Here is a 17,785-nt window from a genome sequence, read left to right on the forward strand (position 1 = left end):
TCAATCGAAATTTTTTTGTTTTCACTAACCTCTCTGTCACCTTCTTCATGCCTTTATCCATTTTTTGCAGCAATTTCACTTTTTGTTTGATGGACATCGAAACATGCTTTTGCTTTGTAGATCCTTTGGCAGTTCCAGAATCGGAAACTCTTTTTGACATAATCGAAAATTCAAGCTTACTTTTTATAAAATTGTTCTAACAGTTTGCAAAAAATAATAAGCTGGATCCAATTAGAAGATTAAGGAACAATGCAATCTGCAAACATTAACTGAAATAGATAGTTAGATAATTTTAGCTGAGCTTATACCGCCTGTTGTACATTAAATGCGCATGCGTAAACGTATTATGCATATGCGTATATGCACATGCGTAAATGCTACGCATGCACAGAAAGTTTGTGGCTTTGAGGTCTGGATTATAGATCATTCTGGATAATGACGTCCGGATTAAAGACTTTGTACTGTATATTGTGTCCCCCACATATTCAATAAAAGTTTTTTTTAATATGTATATATAGACAGATAATGTACTTATCATTAGATCAATAAATAGTGTGGTTGCTTGCCTTTCAAACTGCAAAATCTTTTTTTTTTTTTTTTTTCTGGAGGGGGGGATAATGAGAACCTGTGATTGTTTGAAGTCTGGTGCTGGGTTGTGAGGTATTTTAATGAGGCATTTTAATCAAGTTACTTTCAGTCAGTATCATTGTTCCAAATTGAAATTATACTCACTCTGAATAGTCCCATTGCTATATTTATAGATGTGTGTAGTTACTTTACACTGTTTTGAGGAATGAATATTTTATGCTACAGTCAAAAGTCGTTAATCCGGACTCGTAGGGACTTCGGCGATTCCAGATTATCGATTTTTCCGGATTATAGATCATCAGTTTAAATCTGGTAAGATTGCATGCAGAAATTATAAAATTAAAAATATGAAACCGTAATTTATGAAATAAAGAACAATTATGATCTATTACAAAAAAAAAGCTTAATATTTATTTGTTTACTTTATTAAACATTTCTTTCAATGTAAGTTGTTTAAGTTGCTTCGTTTTTTATGTGATAATACATTCTCTTTAATTCTTTAAACAGACATAATTTCTTGTTCAGTTACAAAGTTCCGCTGTTCAAGTCCTATAATTGCTGTGTCGAGAATACCAACTAACTTGTCAATCGAAATTTTTTTCGTTTTCAATAACCTCTGTCACTTTCTTCGCTATCGGAAGCGAATTATAATGACAAAGAATTTGATTTAAATCGTATCAAAGACGGAGTACATCGAGATGAAATACTACATTTAGTAAGGAATTATAAGCCAAATAAAATAAAAACATCTGCCCTGAAGATAAGGATAGTGCTGACAGATCAACTTCCAATTCATTGTGCGCCACGGCGTTAAAGATAAACAAAGGATATGCCTTTATCCATTTTTTTGCAGCAATTCCACTTTTTGTTTAATGGACTTCGAAACATACTTTCGCTTTGTAGATCCTTTACATATTAGTAAATATATATCAGAAATTCTATTTGACTTAATGGAAAGTTCAAGCTTACTTTTATAATATTGCTCCAAGAGTCTGCAAAAAATAATAAGCCGACTCCAATTCGAAGATTAAGGAATAACGGATTCTGCAACATTAACTGAATTAGATAATTTTAGCTTAGCTTATACCGTCCGTTATACATTAAACGCGCATTCGTAAACGTATTTTGCGCACACGCATATTCGCAGCCGTAAAGGTTTTACGTGCATGCGTCAATCCGACGCGCAGAAAGTTTGTAGTTTTGAGGTCCGGATTATAGATCATTCCGGATTATGGGTGTCCGAATTAACGACTTTTGACTGTATTATCTCGGAACCTGGTTGTGATATAATGCGAACTGAACTTGTACCTGTTTATCCAAAATTTCTTTTATGATAATATTTACACATCTGGGCAAAGTTGTCTTCAAAACTTTCATCTTCAACTCGGTGGCATGCCCTAATTTTCACCGAAGGGAAATAGGAATGAATAAAAATTTTAATCTGTTAGATAACCACCCTCATACAGTGGGGTATTTATATTAGAGGGGTGAAAATTAGTACTAAAATTTGTTTATGTTCTTAGAAATATTGATCACTATCAAAAGTGGTCATTTTAAGGAGGAGGACATTATGGCAAGTTAATTGTATTTTGAGTAATGATGTAATATGAAGAGTGAATATAATAATGTATAATATGCTGTGATAAATTTGTGAAAAGGAGATGAAGAAGGAAAATCAGAATGATAATGCCATAACAATTTTTTAATCTGGTAGATATCATAAAATATATATCAATAACAGAGTTGCCAACTCTCCCGATTTAGGCGGGAGACTCCCGATTTTCGACCGCTCTCGCGCCAACCCGATTTTCAATATATTTCTCCCGACTTTATCTTATTCTTAAAATTTCTCGCGATTTTTATGGAACTTGGCTTAATACTTCGCTATATGAACAAAAAAAAAAAAAAAAAAAAAAAAAAAAAGTGATTTTGGACATCTGAAAGCAATTGAATTTTAGAAACGTCATTCTCCAGTTCTCCAATGTGCATCGAACTCCACTGTGGAAGGGCAGATGTTCTCAAACATATGGGATTTCGCAGGGTGGAAGGGCAGATGTTCTCAAACATATGGGTACCCAAAAACACAAGGACAACATAAGTTGTTAAAAAAAAAAATTTTTTTTTTCTTCGGAAACAAAGGACCAAAAAGATATTAATGCAGAATGTCTGTTCTCTGCCTTTTTACACCTGCCACTGAATGCATCGGATCACCAGCTTTATTTAGAAAAATGTTTCTTTGATAGTGAAATCGCTAAGAAATACTTAAGTGCAAGAATGAAAACAGGTGCAGTTGTTAAAGAAATGAGTTTGAAAAATAAATCTTCAGTTATTGGTTGTATTAAAACAGCTCCGTTCTGCCTCTCTACGGATGGAAGCAATAATACTGATTCAAAACTGTATCCAATTGTTGTTTCTTTTTTTAATCCAGAGTCTTCAGAAATTGAGTGCAGTTTACTTTCTGTCCCCACTTTAGAAAGACATTCGACAGGCTTTAATCTAGCACAGCTTGTTAAGTCCCTCTGAAGCCAGATGGCGCTGCCATCGTTACTGTTTACAAAAAGAATGTTAATTACTTTGGAGTTGGCTTCAATGGCGAAGCAGAGAGTGATTGTGGGAGCCTGAGCGTCTCTCAAAAATTAGTATAATAAAGATAAAGATATGTTACAAAGTAGTTTGAAAATTAGTTTAATTGAGAGTTACAGTCCATTTAAAAATCGCCGGATCACAGCTAATTATTAAAACTTTAAAAGAAAATGCAGCCCGTCTGGATGATTGCTTAGCACTTGGTGCCGATAATGCGCCAGTAATGGTAGGCTTGAAGACTGGTGTTGCACGCATCTTAAGAAAGGAAAATTCACATTTGCAAATTATGAGGTGCATCTGCACCTCTTAAATTTAGCAGCTGAAAAAGAGACAGCTTCTTTACCAATAAATGTGGATGAACACATTGTTGATATTTATTGTCATCTTGAAAATTCTAAAAGGAAGGAAAAATTGAAATAGTTCCAACAGCTGCGTAATACTGAAATGAGAAAATTTTTGAAACATGTATGTACACGCTGGCTGTCTTTAAAGAAATGCTTTAAAGTAGTGAAAGAAATTTCAGAAGAAGACAAAAAGTTTTATCTTTATGTTAGAAGTTGCTTCTGTCGAGTATGCGATTACATACTACATAAATTTCCAATCAACGATGAAGTGATTTTGCATGCTAAAGTTGTTGATGTTTCTGCTCTAGCAAATGCATCTTTTTCTCATATAAGGTACTTTTTGGACAGATTTCCTGTGTTACTTCATCTAGTCATGAAAGATGATGATATTGATGTTGCCACTGATAAATATTGTAGTCGCAATTTTGCAGTTTACAATTAGAAAACTTGGATGAAGTTATGAAATCAGCTAGGATTGACACCCAGTGGAGTTTAATTGGAAAATTGAAAGGGGCTGATGGAATTTTAAAATATAGTGAACTGTCTGGAATTATGTTGGCCATCTTGACAGTTCCCCATAGTAATGCAGAGTGTGAGAGGATTTTCAGTGTTGTTGCGTGCTAATTCTGAAATGCAAGCAACACAAAAATACCTTACACATAAATAACATTTTTATTACTTACAAAAAAAAAAAAAAAAGACGCTTTGAACAGTTTTTGTACAAATGTTATGAACAGTGGCAGATTTTGCTTTCATTAAGAAAGAAACGTCATAATTTTGATCATAGCAATTGCCACGTAGGCCTGCTTTCGCTAATAAAAGTTTTTCTAATGTGTCATCACTAACATTAGAAAAACTTTTATTAGCAAAAGCAGGCCTACGTGGCAATTGCTATGATCAAAATTATGACGTTTCTTTCTTAATGAAAGCAAAATCTGCCACTGTTCATAACATTTGTACAAAAACTGTTCAAAGCGTCTTTTTTTTTTTTTTTTTTTTTTTTTTTTTTGTGTAATAAAAATGTTATTTATGTGTAAGGTATTTTTGTGTTGTTTGCATTTCAGAATTAGCAGTTATTTAAAGTTAATTCATTATTAAAAACTATATTTTTATCATTTAAAAAGTCTTTTAAACATTGTGAAAAATCTCCTGATTTTTGAGTGTCGTAGGTTGGCAAGTATGCAATAATTTAAAATGTCGTAAAGGAAACAAGGTCAGCAAAACATTATGTTGTAGAATTACAAATCATTTTGAAATAGTATTAATATTCCACTTTGGGTATAATAACTGTTATGTTTCAGATTTGTACATATGAGAACATGTGGAAAAGATTTATCTTTTGCAATTTTTTTTATTTGTTTATTTATTTATTTTTTTATTTGCTGCTTTTGAAAATATGTTATCCCCAATAACATAGTAAACAAATGATTCTTACTATTGAATTATGATACTGGCTGTTTATTAGCCCATTGCTATCAAACGCTTGCTTGAACATTTTTCTTAACGATATCTTGGATAAGGACTAGCTTTTCATACACTTCCCTCCCCACAGTTTAAAATTGGAATTATTGTGTTAGCATATTCTGCTTTGAACCCTTTCATGTAGTATAAGAATACTTTCTTGAAGATGATCTAAAATATAGTGCTAGAAGTTAAATTAATTTCATTTATAAGAATCACCAGAATTTATGTTTATGCTGAGAAATAATTGTTGATACTGCCACCCATTGCTTTGTGGATATCTGGGGCTACTAAATTTAAGTTCGAAATCCCAATCTTCAGCAAATTTCTTAAATAAGTAGCTATTACAGGGATTATTGTCGCAAACGACATTATTTGCAATACCATACCTGGCAAAGATGCATTTTGATGATGGCGTTTCAAGTCCATCTATTCAATTTCTCAATACCTCCCCTCCTGAACATGTGACTGTAACTTCTTGTGTAGTTTGTTGAATTTAATTACTTCTGTACTTTAAAAGAAGACTCAACTAATGAGTATATCTCAAGAATTCAAAACTTTTATTATTACAATTTTTAAACAGTTCACATGGCATTCAGCTAGCACAGTAACACGTGCATCACAACAACAGAATCTCATAGCATGAGCGCCATTAAAGTTAAAGTTATTTTAAATATACATCACAGTGACCATGTAAAAATTAATAATTCAGTTTCTTATTCTTTTTCGAATTTGATCTACAGGATGTAGTATCATTTGAATGTTCATATGTATATGTTACTGGCAAAGTTTGAAATCCGGCATTGTATATAATGCCTAAAACTAGCCAGTAATGTATGAAACATTTCATATTTCACTCATTTCCTTGGCATTCTATAGAATGCCATATGACAAACCATCAAAGTATGAAATACATTTTCGATTCGTTTTCGAAGAACCCAACTACTTAACTAGAAGTTAATAAATAATGTAAAAAGGCCAAAATAATTACTAAGAAGAAACCACGTGACTACTGCTGAATCACTAGGATGTAGTGTTTGTGGAAAACAAAATCACATTCATTTATCCTGTTAAAGAAAGCGTCTGTACTATACAGTATTACATCATGGATGCTGAGTTATTTCCCGTATTTCATGTAAACTTATTTGCATCAAGTACTGCACATGGACGACATGACAGAATGTCGAAAGAAATTTCAATTAAATAAAAAAAAAAAAAAGCTTTACAACTAATGATGTTGAACTGTACAACCACTTTTGTGAGCCCTGCCAGAAAAAACTAAAAAGGTATTAAAAAGGGCATTGTTGTGAAACTTATGATTGTTTCTGAATTTAATTTCCGTTGTTAAGTAGAACTTACTGATTCCGTCTCAGCCAGATAGAAAATACAAACTTATTATATTGTATCAAGATAATCTCGCAATACTTTTTTTTTTTTTTTTACATATTTCAAATAGCAGTTTTTAATGGCACTATTTCAGTAGTATTTCAAAATAGCATTTGTATGTTTGAATAAAGAACGTCTGTTAAATAATGGCCTTATTCATAAGCTTTTTTTTATACTTTGCCTAAAGAGAATTTGTCATTCTGCAAAATACCTAGGTATTCTATACAATGCCTTGGGAAAGTATGAAATAATTCTCATATTTCATACTTTGCCTAAAATGGTCCGGCATTATATACAATGCCAGCGTTTCATACTTTGCCAGTAACATATATATATATAACTGTTTTAAGTTTTCATTAAAAGATTAAAAATCATCTTGTCCCATGCACTTTTTTTTTTTTTTTTAATGATTTTGTCACTGGTGCATCAGCAGCAAAGATTCTGAATAATGTTTGAAAATTTATTGTTCTCGCCTTTTGGACTTAGCGCAAGTATGCGAAGACAGCTAAGATAATTTAAGCAAAGGCTTTTTATTTTTAAAGTACAACATTAATGAAAGATCCTATGGCTAAACTAAATTAAAAAAAAAAGGGATGAGGACCTCAGTGTCCAAGATACTAAAGAAAATTGAAATAGAATTAAGTAAAGTTGACATTAGTCTAAATGTAATGCCTAAAATATTCTCCAATGTAGATTTATTCAGAGTGTTTCATCAAATTCCAATTGCTCCTGGGATGTCCATAAAACTGCTATCTGTACATTTTTTGGACTTATTGAAAGAACTCAAATGCAGTTTCGTCTGTACAGTGCATCAAGCATTTATCAACGGTTTATTGATGAAGTGACAAGAAGTTTAAAAGGTGTATATGCATTTATTGATGACATTTTTGACTGCCTCCAAAAGCAATAAAGAACATATTGAACATCTATAAGCTCTCTTTAAAAGATGGTCTCATTATGGTTAAACAATGAAACCCTCAAAAGTGTACTTTTGCAGTACTTACCATAGATTTTTTAGGATTTAAAATCTGTAAAGAAGGTATTTCTCCGATTCCAGATTAATTCGATGCAGTTTCTAAATTTCCTAGACCTATTCAGTTCTTGGCTTATTCAGTTTTTATCACAGTTTTGTACCACATGCAGTACACATTTTGTCCTCTTTAAAATTATGTTTCTCAAAGGTCATGCTAATAAAAGGAAATAATTCTGTCCAACTAAAAAGACTAAATGTCCTCTTTAGTGGTCTGAAGAAGATGAAAAGACAATTTTAACAGTTAAAGGATCTCTCGCCAAAGCTGCCCTCTTAAGACATCCATTTTCTGGTGCTCAGCTTAGTCTTTTGGACTGATGCATCTGATATTGCTATTGGCAGCTCTCTCAGGCAACTCCAAATTGGTCAGTAGCATTCAGCAGCCAATAGCCTTCCTCTCTTTAAAATTGAATAAGAGTCAACAAAAATGGCCTTCATATAACCAGAAACTTTTGGCAGTGTATGAATCTATCAGGAAATTTCAGCACATGTTAGAAGGTCGCAACTTCTTCATATTTACGAACCAAAAACCACTAATATTCGCTTTCTGACAAAAAGCAGAAAAATGCTCTTCTCAACAATTGAGACATCTAGATGACATCCCTCAATTTTCTACTGATATACAAAGGAAAATGTTATTGCCGACACACTTTCTCAAATAGAATTATACTCTATTTCATGCTTACCTGTTCTGGATTTCAAACAGTTAGTTTCAGCATAACTCACTGAATAAGCTACAACAGTTGCTGAATTACAAATCTTCTTTGAAGCTCTCTCTAAACAGTATTTCCCTGTTGAAGATATTTAGCTCTACTGTAACTCCACAATCAGTATTTCTCGTCCTTTCATTCACTTCATTTAGGTATATTATATTCCAAAGTATTCACAACCTTTCACATCCAGGTATATCTGCCACTTCAAAACTGATACTTAAATGTTACATTTGGCCTAACATGGATACTTTTATTAAAAACTCTGTGAAGGCTTGTGAGAAATGTCAATCTTCAAAGATATGCAAGCATACAAAATCACACATTTCAACATTTTTACTTCCTGATGCCAGATTTCTCATAATCACATTGATTTTATTGTCCCATTACCAGTTTCTCAAGGTTATCAATATTGCTTGATTATAATCAATTGCTTCACACAATGGCCTGGGCCAACCAGAGTTGAAATTTTGAGTTGCATCTTTTCAGGGAATTTACGAACCTGCTAGACACTTATATTTGTACCACTGCCTAGAGATAAGGTGAATGGAACCATTGAGTTGATTTATCACCAGCTGAAAAACAGCATAAAAGTGCAAGAAAACTCTCGCTCACTTTTGGTTATTCGATCTTCTGTCAAATGAGACATCCAACAAACTTGTTCTGAGCTAGTATATGATACTACCTTACTGCATTCATTATCAGTAATAAAACTGTTGTGCATAACACTAAACCTTCCAGTAAGATGGACACACTGAAGAATACCGTATCAACTATTCCTAAAACTGTCATAAAATTGGGACGACATGTCAGATTCCCTCAAAATATACCTACAACCTACTACATATAACTTATATATATTCTGTTTATTCAATATTTTCTTTATGCAATTAAGTTTATCTTGTGTTTTATTTTTGTAATTTTTTCCCACCTCAATTACTGTTGTATAATTTCAGTTACATTTGTTTTATCATTTGGTCTGCCTCACTGAGGGGATACTCTCTGGTGCTGCTATGGAAACAGTATGGGAAGTTTTCTTTTTTTGTAGACTTAAAATGCAATTATTTTTATGGTCTCTGAGGCAATTTGCTTTTTGTTGAAGTGTTGTTATGTTGGATATGATTAATAGAGTTTATTTTTATAAATTTGTCTTCTGCTTCACCACTAAACCTCTACAAATGTGAAGGCAGATAGAGGAACAGAAATAAGCAGATTTTATGATGAAATGTGTTTTCAAAAACAGTGCATCGATTTGGTAGCGGATATTCAAATAAGTAGGTGAAAGTAGTCTGTCTGCTGGTTTAAATTATTGCTTCCCATGCAGATTTGAGTGGTATGTGCCAATACAGAAATGAGGAGCTCATTGATTTGCATTTGGTCTGTCTAGCTGCAGATGGCAGAAGAATCATAAAACTCCTCTTGCAGAAGAAACTGTGATATGTACATTTGATGATAATTGTGATGGAAGCATGAAGATTGCTGGGCATGCTTTAGGTGAAACCCAACCTACTAGCTGGATGAATGAAACAGAAATGTTTCCATATCATTTGCAGAAAGTGTGGGCATTGGAATGAAATGATTATCCTTTGTACAACAGGTAAACTGCAATGATCTTGACTTGTCTTTGTACATTGGATTTACTAATGAAGTTGTATTTCCACTTGAGGTATATTAAATACCGAATGCAGGATAAGAAACTGGCACGAGATTGCATTGGGAAGATTCTTCAAAAGAAATTTTGTTCTGGGGCATAGTTACACCACTACTTAGTAGGGCTGTGTATTTTACATAATCACTTACATGCATGCTACATGAAATGTAATTTGTGTGGTATCTTTCTACAAAGTATATTGCCCAATGGTCCTTCAGCTTTTCACACTTGTTTGTGGTTCTAGCACAGTGGAATGTAATCTTACTTTAAGCATTAATGTCAGAAATTACCTTAATACTTCATACAGCTCCTAGTGGATTGAACAGGGTGCATCTGTTCCTTGGCTGCCACAATCATATGATTGACATGCATAGATTTCTTTTTCTGGAAGTCCATTAAAAACTTAAGTGGCCTTATTCCCAATACAAATGTGCATGAAATGCATGAGGTCTGTGATAATATATGCCAGTTCATGCACCAGTACTCTGAATTTTGCATTATTGCTGGTGGTTGCACTTCCAAGCACCTATTGTAAAATGTGTGTTTTCTATCAGTCTTGCTTCATTTTTTTGAAGTTACTTGCTATTTATTATAAGGTTAATAGGTATAGTTTATCTCTCAGTTCAAGTAACTTCTAAATTTTCTGAAGATTTTGAGAAAGTAAAAATACAGTTGAAAAATTTTTTTTGGATGGAAGGGGGAGGAAAATATGATATTTAGTCTCATTTGTGCTCTTTTACAATTTGAAATTATTTTTATATCTTATACTTTTCTATTTATTTGTTATTGTTATTATCTGAATGTATTCATTTAATTGTAGGCATTTTCTGTATTCTGTGATTTGATTTATATAGAGTAAGGAAGTGTCCAGTTCTTGGAGCAGAAGCGAAAACAGAAATTTCAGCTCCTATAGTAATAATGGTACAAATAATATTGGTCGTCAGCCAGAACCTAGTGCATTAGAAATTGCTGCTGAACAAGTAAGTATCAAAAAAATTTAGATAAAATTACGGTTTTAAAAAAATAAGTTTTTTGTTTGTTGTTGTTTTAGTTAATTGTCTAAGGAACAATGGCCCCCTTTTTTAAATTTTAAATTTAATAATGTAACTAAGCAAAGGAGGTGTGCAAACAAAAGGAGAATTAATGTTTTCTGTATAAACCAATTTATGTTATTCATTCAAAAATTCGCATTAATTTGAAAAAGAACAAAATATTTTTCATATTTAGTGTAAGGTAATAGTTTTTGCAATATATATTCTAGCAAATCTGCAACAGTAGTATCTGTATACCCTGTCATTGCTGGCATATTTTAGGGTAGCACAGGTACATACACTGACATATCCTTACAAAACATTTACTGCAATGGAATGTTTTCTTGGTGTTCCCTGCGACTTTCGTAGTTGGCCAAAAAGATAACCTACAAACCCCTATAAAAATATTCTATATGCTAAAGATATTATTTTGTGTACATTCCTTAACTAAAAATGTATCATATCATTTCAGTGTATGGCACTTCAGCTGCAACATTAATAGTAAAAGCTCGATTACCATTTAAATGCATGCTGCATGACATATGAGTTACGTATTGAAAGGTTCTAAAATCTTCATGGTTCAAGTCAAACTTTGATATTTCTTTTGTCCAGAAATCCCTTTTTCATTGTAATTTTTATTAGCAACCAAATTTCAAATGTGGCAGCCCCTCCTTTTTTTTTACTTTCTTGTATGAAGTAAAGGAAGTATTGTAATCACAAAAAATTCTGGGTACCATATTTATAACGAAAATATCAATTTTGACTACTAAAAAACAAGTAGCCTAAAAAACAAGAGTGTTGAAATTCTATACAAATAGGACTGTTAAATCATGTAGTTGTGCACCTCCCTTTTTGGTGACAATCAAAAGTGTACAGATATGTAAAGTATAGAAGATTAAATTAACAATGTAACGTTCCCTTCTCTATTCTAAAAATAGTAACCCCTCTCTGCACTGCGTCATTTCGGGAAAAATCTGTGTCATATGACTCTTACGTAATTATGATGATGTAAATGGAACTAAAACTCTTTACAGCCAATAATAATTTTACAGCAATGTTAACCATCCAATCAGAATGCTTTGAGAACCAAAATTAACTTAGTCTGACTTCAGATTTCATCCTGAACATTACACACTTGCTTTCCACGCTTTGGCCTAGCTACAACTGCTGCCTGTCTGCCTCTTCTCTTTTGCTACAAAGTTATCGAAAATGTAATCCTTTTGGAACAGGCACATTTAATGTGCCGACTTATGTGTAATCGCAACATGTTGCCGAAAATAAAACTGTAGATCTCCAAATTTGATCATTACTTCGAAGTAAATTACTGCTCCTGAATTTATTACAACTGAGTCGGCAGCACACATGTCCTGCGCGTTTGAATTCCAGTGGAAATGGCATCGCAATGTCTGCAATAACCAACCACCTTTTCAAACTTCCAAGTGTAATGGAAATTCATAATGGATATCGAATACCTGAAAGTCCAAAAGTGCTAATATCAATGAAAAGAAGTGTACAGCCATCTCTTAAATGTTTAGGAAAAAAAAGTGTTTTAAATCTTCAAAGTGTGCCTGTTCTTCATAGAAGTGTCATTATCCAAATTGTGGCTACGATTGTGAAAGCGAATTAGTTAAGTAATGCCTTCATGCTGTAATCTTCAGGATATTTACATCTTCGTCAATCTATGTGCGTATATGCGATTATTTAATAAGTGCAGTGTAATTTAACAGCAATATAAAAATGTGCAAAAAAATTCAAATTATGGAATTGCTGAGAGTATTTAAAAATGAAATCTAGAGCCAGCCTTTCAAAATTAATCCAGCGTTTGTTTATAGTAAAATGATGAATGTTTTCCGAGTGCTAACGATACGAATCATTCTGGTGCTTTCAAGGTTATTGAACTGCATATATTAATATTGCTCTTATACGAATAAATTAGGTTGTTCTTTCGCAGTTATAAGATTAAAAATTGAATCTCTATTGTGAACTGATATTTTTTCTTAATAAATTGGACATAAAAAATGTAACCCTGTGATATGAAAAAATGTAATTTAATAATATTAGAAATTTGAATTCTAATAATTTAGAAAAGTAAATAAGTAATTCTTAGATTTTTAGTTATTTTTAGGGAAGATTATTAAGATAAGTTTTCATATTTTTGAAATTTTGTTGAGAATTTTGAATACGAATTTTATAATTATTCTAAAAATGAAGTAGATGTAAAAAATAAGTGGAATTAGTGCAGGTAAGTAATATGAAATTATGGTAAATGCATGTTAAAATTTATGGTTGATTACGTGTTAAGTATACAGTAGGTTGAGGGTGGTTCCTAAACGGAAGCCTGTAATTAACTGTGTACAGTTGTTCCTTTTACCCTCTTCATGTAAGATAATGTTGAAGGTTTTCATTTTATGAGTATATCTAATTTTTTAATATTATTATACTTTTTTATTGTGGAATGTATTAGTGCAGTTTTCAAAGGCCAGTTACCTTATGCAAGGAACGGAGGCCTTTCCAAGTATCTGCCTAGGCACCTTGGGCCACCAGTGCACAGAACACACTGGTTAGCTTAAGAGGACAGCCCTATTGATGGATATCTTTGCTTAGAAATATTGCGAGGCCTTTCAGTTTGGTAAAATCTGGAATTGTAAATGAAAGATAATAACGGTGAAACCATAATTTCTGAAACTGTTACTATTATATTTATGGTGTTAAAATATAATTTATCAGTTTGGAAATTAGTATCATAAATATTTATGTGCGTTACATTTAATTATAAGTAATGATTATGTAAAAGTTTTATTTTGTGATATTCTGTGATAACGAGAACCTTCCCTGAAGAATTATGATTATGTGAACTCTGAAACAAAAAGACTTTTTGACTGAAATGCTGAAAAATTCAATAGAACTCTAAAAATTTATTTGATAGTAATTGGTATTTATAAATTGAAATCGGAATTTATAAATTAGAAAATTGGTATGTATAAATTATACTTTTATAGGATTAAAATTTTATGATTTATGTTTTTCTTTTTCATATGCTAGTGCTTTAACGCTTTTTCTTTAAAAAGGCTTCTCTGTCGCTACGCCTTTTCCTTCTTGAAGGGGGGGGGGAATATGTAAGAAAAGTATAGAAGATTAAATTAACAGCGTAAATTTCCCTTCTCTATTCTTAAAGTAGTAATCCCTCTCTGCACTGCGTCATTTCGAGAAAAATCTGTATCATATGACGCGTACGTAATTAATGATGATGTAAATGGAACTAAAACTCTTAACAGCCAATAATAATTGTACAGCAATATTAACCATCCAATTAGAATGCTTTGAGAACCAAAATTAACTCAGTCTGACTTAAGATTTCATCCTGAACATTACGCACTTGCTTTCCACGCTTTGGCCTAGCTACACTGCTGCCTGTCTGCCTCTTCTTTTTTGCTACAAAGTTATCAAAAATGTAAGCCTTTTGGAACAGGCACATTTAATGTGCTGATTTGTGTGTAACCGTAACGTGTTGCCGAAAATAAAACTGTAGATCTCCAAATTCTGCTCGCCATTGCTTCTAAGTTTGTTCCTGCTTTTGAATCTATTACATATATATATATACATATGTATATATATATCTACATATATACCCACTCTGTTACTCGGCTCCATGAGCTCGGTTTTTTTATTCTTATATGATGGTAAATTCCTTTTTTTTCCCCTTAAAAATGATTGAATTATGTTACTTTTATTTTCTGGTTAAGGTTTTTATGCCTTTTGTTAACCTGCATGTTATAGTTGTAGAATTATTTACAGTTTAAAAGTTGTTTAAGTGCGGCTAAGCCTGATTTTTTTTACCAAAGCAGCCATATTTGTTTACATTTGAAACTTTGTTTACATTTGGACTTGTTTCCAATCTAGAGAAACTAAGCTTTGCAACAACAAAGTAACATCTTCTTTTGTTATTGCAAATTATGTCATGCTTAATCCATTCTGGGATTATCATTTAAGTTTTTAAATTATCTCATATATTGTCTCAGCATAGCGTCCACAATAAATTAAGTCAGTTTGTACACCTTCAGTGTCTTTTTGCCAAGTGAGACCAAAAGTAAACTTTCAGTTTTGTGCACGAAAAATTTGCCGTCTTGCCCACTGGCTGAATTGCTTGTTTTTGCTTAGAAACTGTAATTTTAATTGTAAAAATTGTTTTTTTTTTTTTTTTTTTAAATTGTATTTGGTTCTTTTCTATATCTTTCAATTTTTAATATAGATATTTTGAGTTTTTAATGTATTTTTGCCTTGTCACAAAGTGAGAACTAGATAGTTGATTGAGAAATGTATCTTTAATGAAGTGCAGGATAAAATGTGCATAATTTAACATTCCGTACGAGGAAGTCACGTGGTGTACATATCAGATTTTTTAATACTGCTGCACAATATAATGTCCAAAATCTAGACCTTCGGACCACCAGCACAAAAAGGAGGGGGAGAGCTTTTTTTAAAAAATGTCTAGAAAGGGAAAATATGATGCTCAAGAAAAAGCAGGTGTACTGAAAGAACATATTTCTCCAAACTACTAGGCTTTCAAACACCTGCTGCCTGTCCCATTGACAATACATTAACTGATATTGACCATGACTGCACTTTCAATCCTTGAGTGATTGGGTGGGCTTCTCTCGGACCTTAACAACAAGCTCCAAGAAATATTTCTTTTGAGTGCTGTGTTACTTATACTCATATTTTTTTGTTGGCAGCGAGGTAAGAGAAGAAGAATAGATTCTGAGCACTTAATTTTAACTTAGCAAATTATGCTCTTTCTTAACTTTCTGATTTGCCAATATGTTATTTTTTACAAGTGGTTATTATTACAGCTGTCTTTTCAAAATTAAACTGTAAAAGTTTTAAACAGTTTTAATTCTGCAGCTGCATCAGGATCTATAAAGTGAAAACGTGCTTCGATGCCAATTAAGTATAATTGCCACAAAAATAAATGAAGGCCTGTCCATCTAAAGAAATTGCATGATGAGTATGGCATTGGAAAGTCAACAGTATGTGACATAAACAACTGGAAAAGCAACATTTTTATTTATTTATTTGATTCTGACATCCCACTCTCAACAAATAACAAATAATAATCATAATTGATTATTATTTAAGATTGCTTGTTTTTGCTTCGAAACTGTAATTTTAATTGTAAAAATTGTTTTTTTAATTGTATTTGGTGCTTTTCTATATCTTTCAATTTTTAATATAGATATTTTGAGTTTTTAATGTATTTTTGCCTTGTCACAAAGTGAGAACTGAATAGTTGATTGAGAAATGTATCTCTAATGAAGTGCAGGATAAAATGTGCATAATTTAATATTCCCGTACGAGGAAGTCACGTGGTGTACATATCAGATTTTTGAATACTGTTGCACAGTATAATGTCCAAAATCTAGATCTTCGGACCACCAGTACAAAAAGGAGGGGGAGAGCTTTTTTAAAAAATGTCTAGAAAGGGAAAATATGATGCTCGAGAAAAAGCAGGTGTACCGAAAGAACATATTTCTCCAAACTAATAGGCTTTCAAACACTGCATTTTGCTTTCAAACACCTGCTGCCTGTCCCCTTGACAATACATTAACTGATATTGACCATTACTGCACTTTCAATCCTTTGAGTGATTGGGTGGGCTTCTCTCAGACCTTAACAACAAGCTCCAAGAAATATTTCTTTTGAGTGCTATGTTACTTATACTCGTATTTTTTTGTTGGCAGCGAGGGAAGAGAGGAAGAATAGATTCTGAGCACTTAATTTTAACTTAGCAAATTGTGCTCTTTCTTAACTTTCTGATTTGCCAATATGTTATTTTTTACAGGTGGTTATTATTATAGCTGTCTTTTCAAAATTAAACTGTAAAAGTTTTAAACAGTTTTAATTCTGCAGCTGCATCAGGATCTATAAAGTGAAAACGTGCTTCGATGCCAATTAAGTATAATTGCCACAAAAATAAATGGAGGCCTGTCCATCTAAAGAAATTGCATGATGAGTATGGCATTGGAAAGTCAACAGTATGTGACATAAGCAACTGGAAAAGCAACATTTTTATTTATGTATTTGATTCTGACATCCCACTCTCAACAAATAACAAATAATAATCATAATCTTATGCTAAAAGTGATAATTCTGACAGGGAATGAATGAGATAATGTTGCTTTGAGGGCATGCCTTTTGACAGGTCCAATGCCAGTGGCAGAAGCCAAAATATTTCACGTAGAAATGGGCTTATAGATTGAGTCACCTAGTTGACAGAATGATTAATTAAATTTAAATTTCACAATCGTATTTAAATTTTAGGCAGGAAAGCTTCAATTGATGCTGAAGCAGTTGAGCAATTTTCAGATTACTTTATTTATAGTGAAAATTTATCTCTGGAGCAAATTTATAAAGTTAATAAAGCTGTTCTTTTATAGCAATACCTGTCTTGAAATACCATGCTGACCTTTGTAGAAAAGACCCCAACTGGCATCAAAGATTCGAAAGCATGTGGAAATGCTGCAAGAATGCACAAATATAAAATTTTTGTAATCGTGTAGAGAAAAATACATGACCTCAGGCATTTAAAAGAGTAAAGATTTTCCCCATCATCTATAATTCAAATAAAAGAGCATGGATGACATAAACATCAATAAATGATTGCCTTGGAAACCATTTCATATATGAGGCTCGGCATCATTTGAAATTGGTTGGTTTACGAGATGAAGCAAAAGATTACCTGATTACAGACAACTGTTTGGCTCATGCTTCACTTAACAGTTTTATTGAAAGATAATGTCTCCATCTTTTTCTTTCCTCCAAATTGTATATTCAGTCATTAAGCCAATGGATATCAGAGAGCTGCACATGCTGAAATACTAATATAAAGTAGTCTTTTAGAAATCTGTGCCAAGTTTTCTGAATAGTTATAAGACCATTCACAAATTTCAAAAATATTTTAATATTAAATCTGCTGTATCTGCTGAGCATTACAATATCATGAG

The 17,785-nt window shown here is 32.4% G+C and overlaps 1 protein-coding gene across 3 annotated transcripts in view; it reads left to right on the forward strand.

Moving 5' to 3' along the window:
• Nucleotides 1-17,785, forward strand: part of Sbf (SET domain binding factor) — a 320,087-nt gene that overhangs the window by 154,919 nt on the left and 147,383 nt on the right. For all 3 annotated transcript variants that reach the window (XM_085822442.1, XM_085822443.1, XM_085822441.1), the window contains exon 18: nucleotides 10,608-10,733. In XM_085822442.1, the coding sequence (XP_085678568.1) occupies nucleotides 10,608-10,733 (126 nt within the window). The remainder of the gene's footprint in view (nucleotides 1-10,607; nucleotides 10,734-17,785) is intronic.

This window comes from Stegodyphus dumicola, chromosome 8 (assembly GCF_044657685.1).
Source record: "Stegodyphus dumicola isolate Sdum_Otavi_A_Nest chromosome 8, ASM4465768v1".
NCBI classification, from domain to species: Eukaryota; Metazoa; Arthropoda; class Arachnida; order Araneae; family Eresidae; genus Stegodyphus; species Stegodyphus dumicola.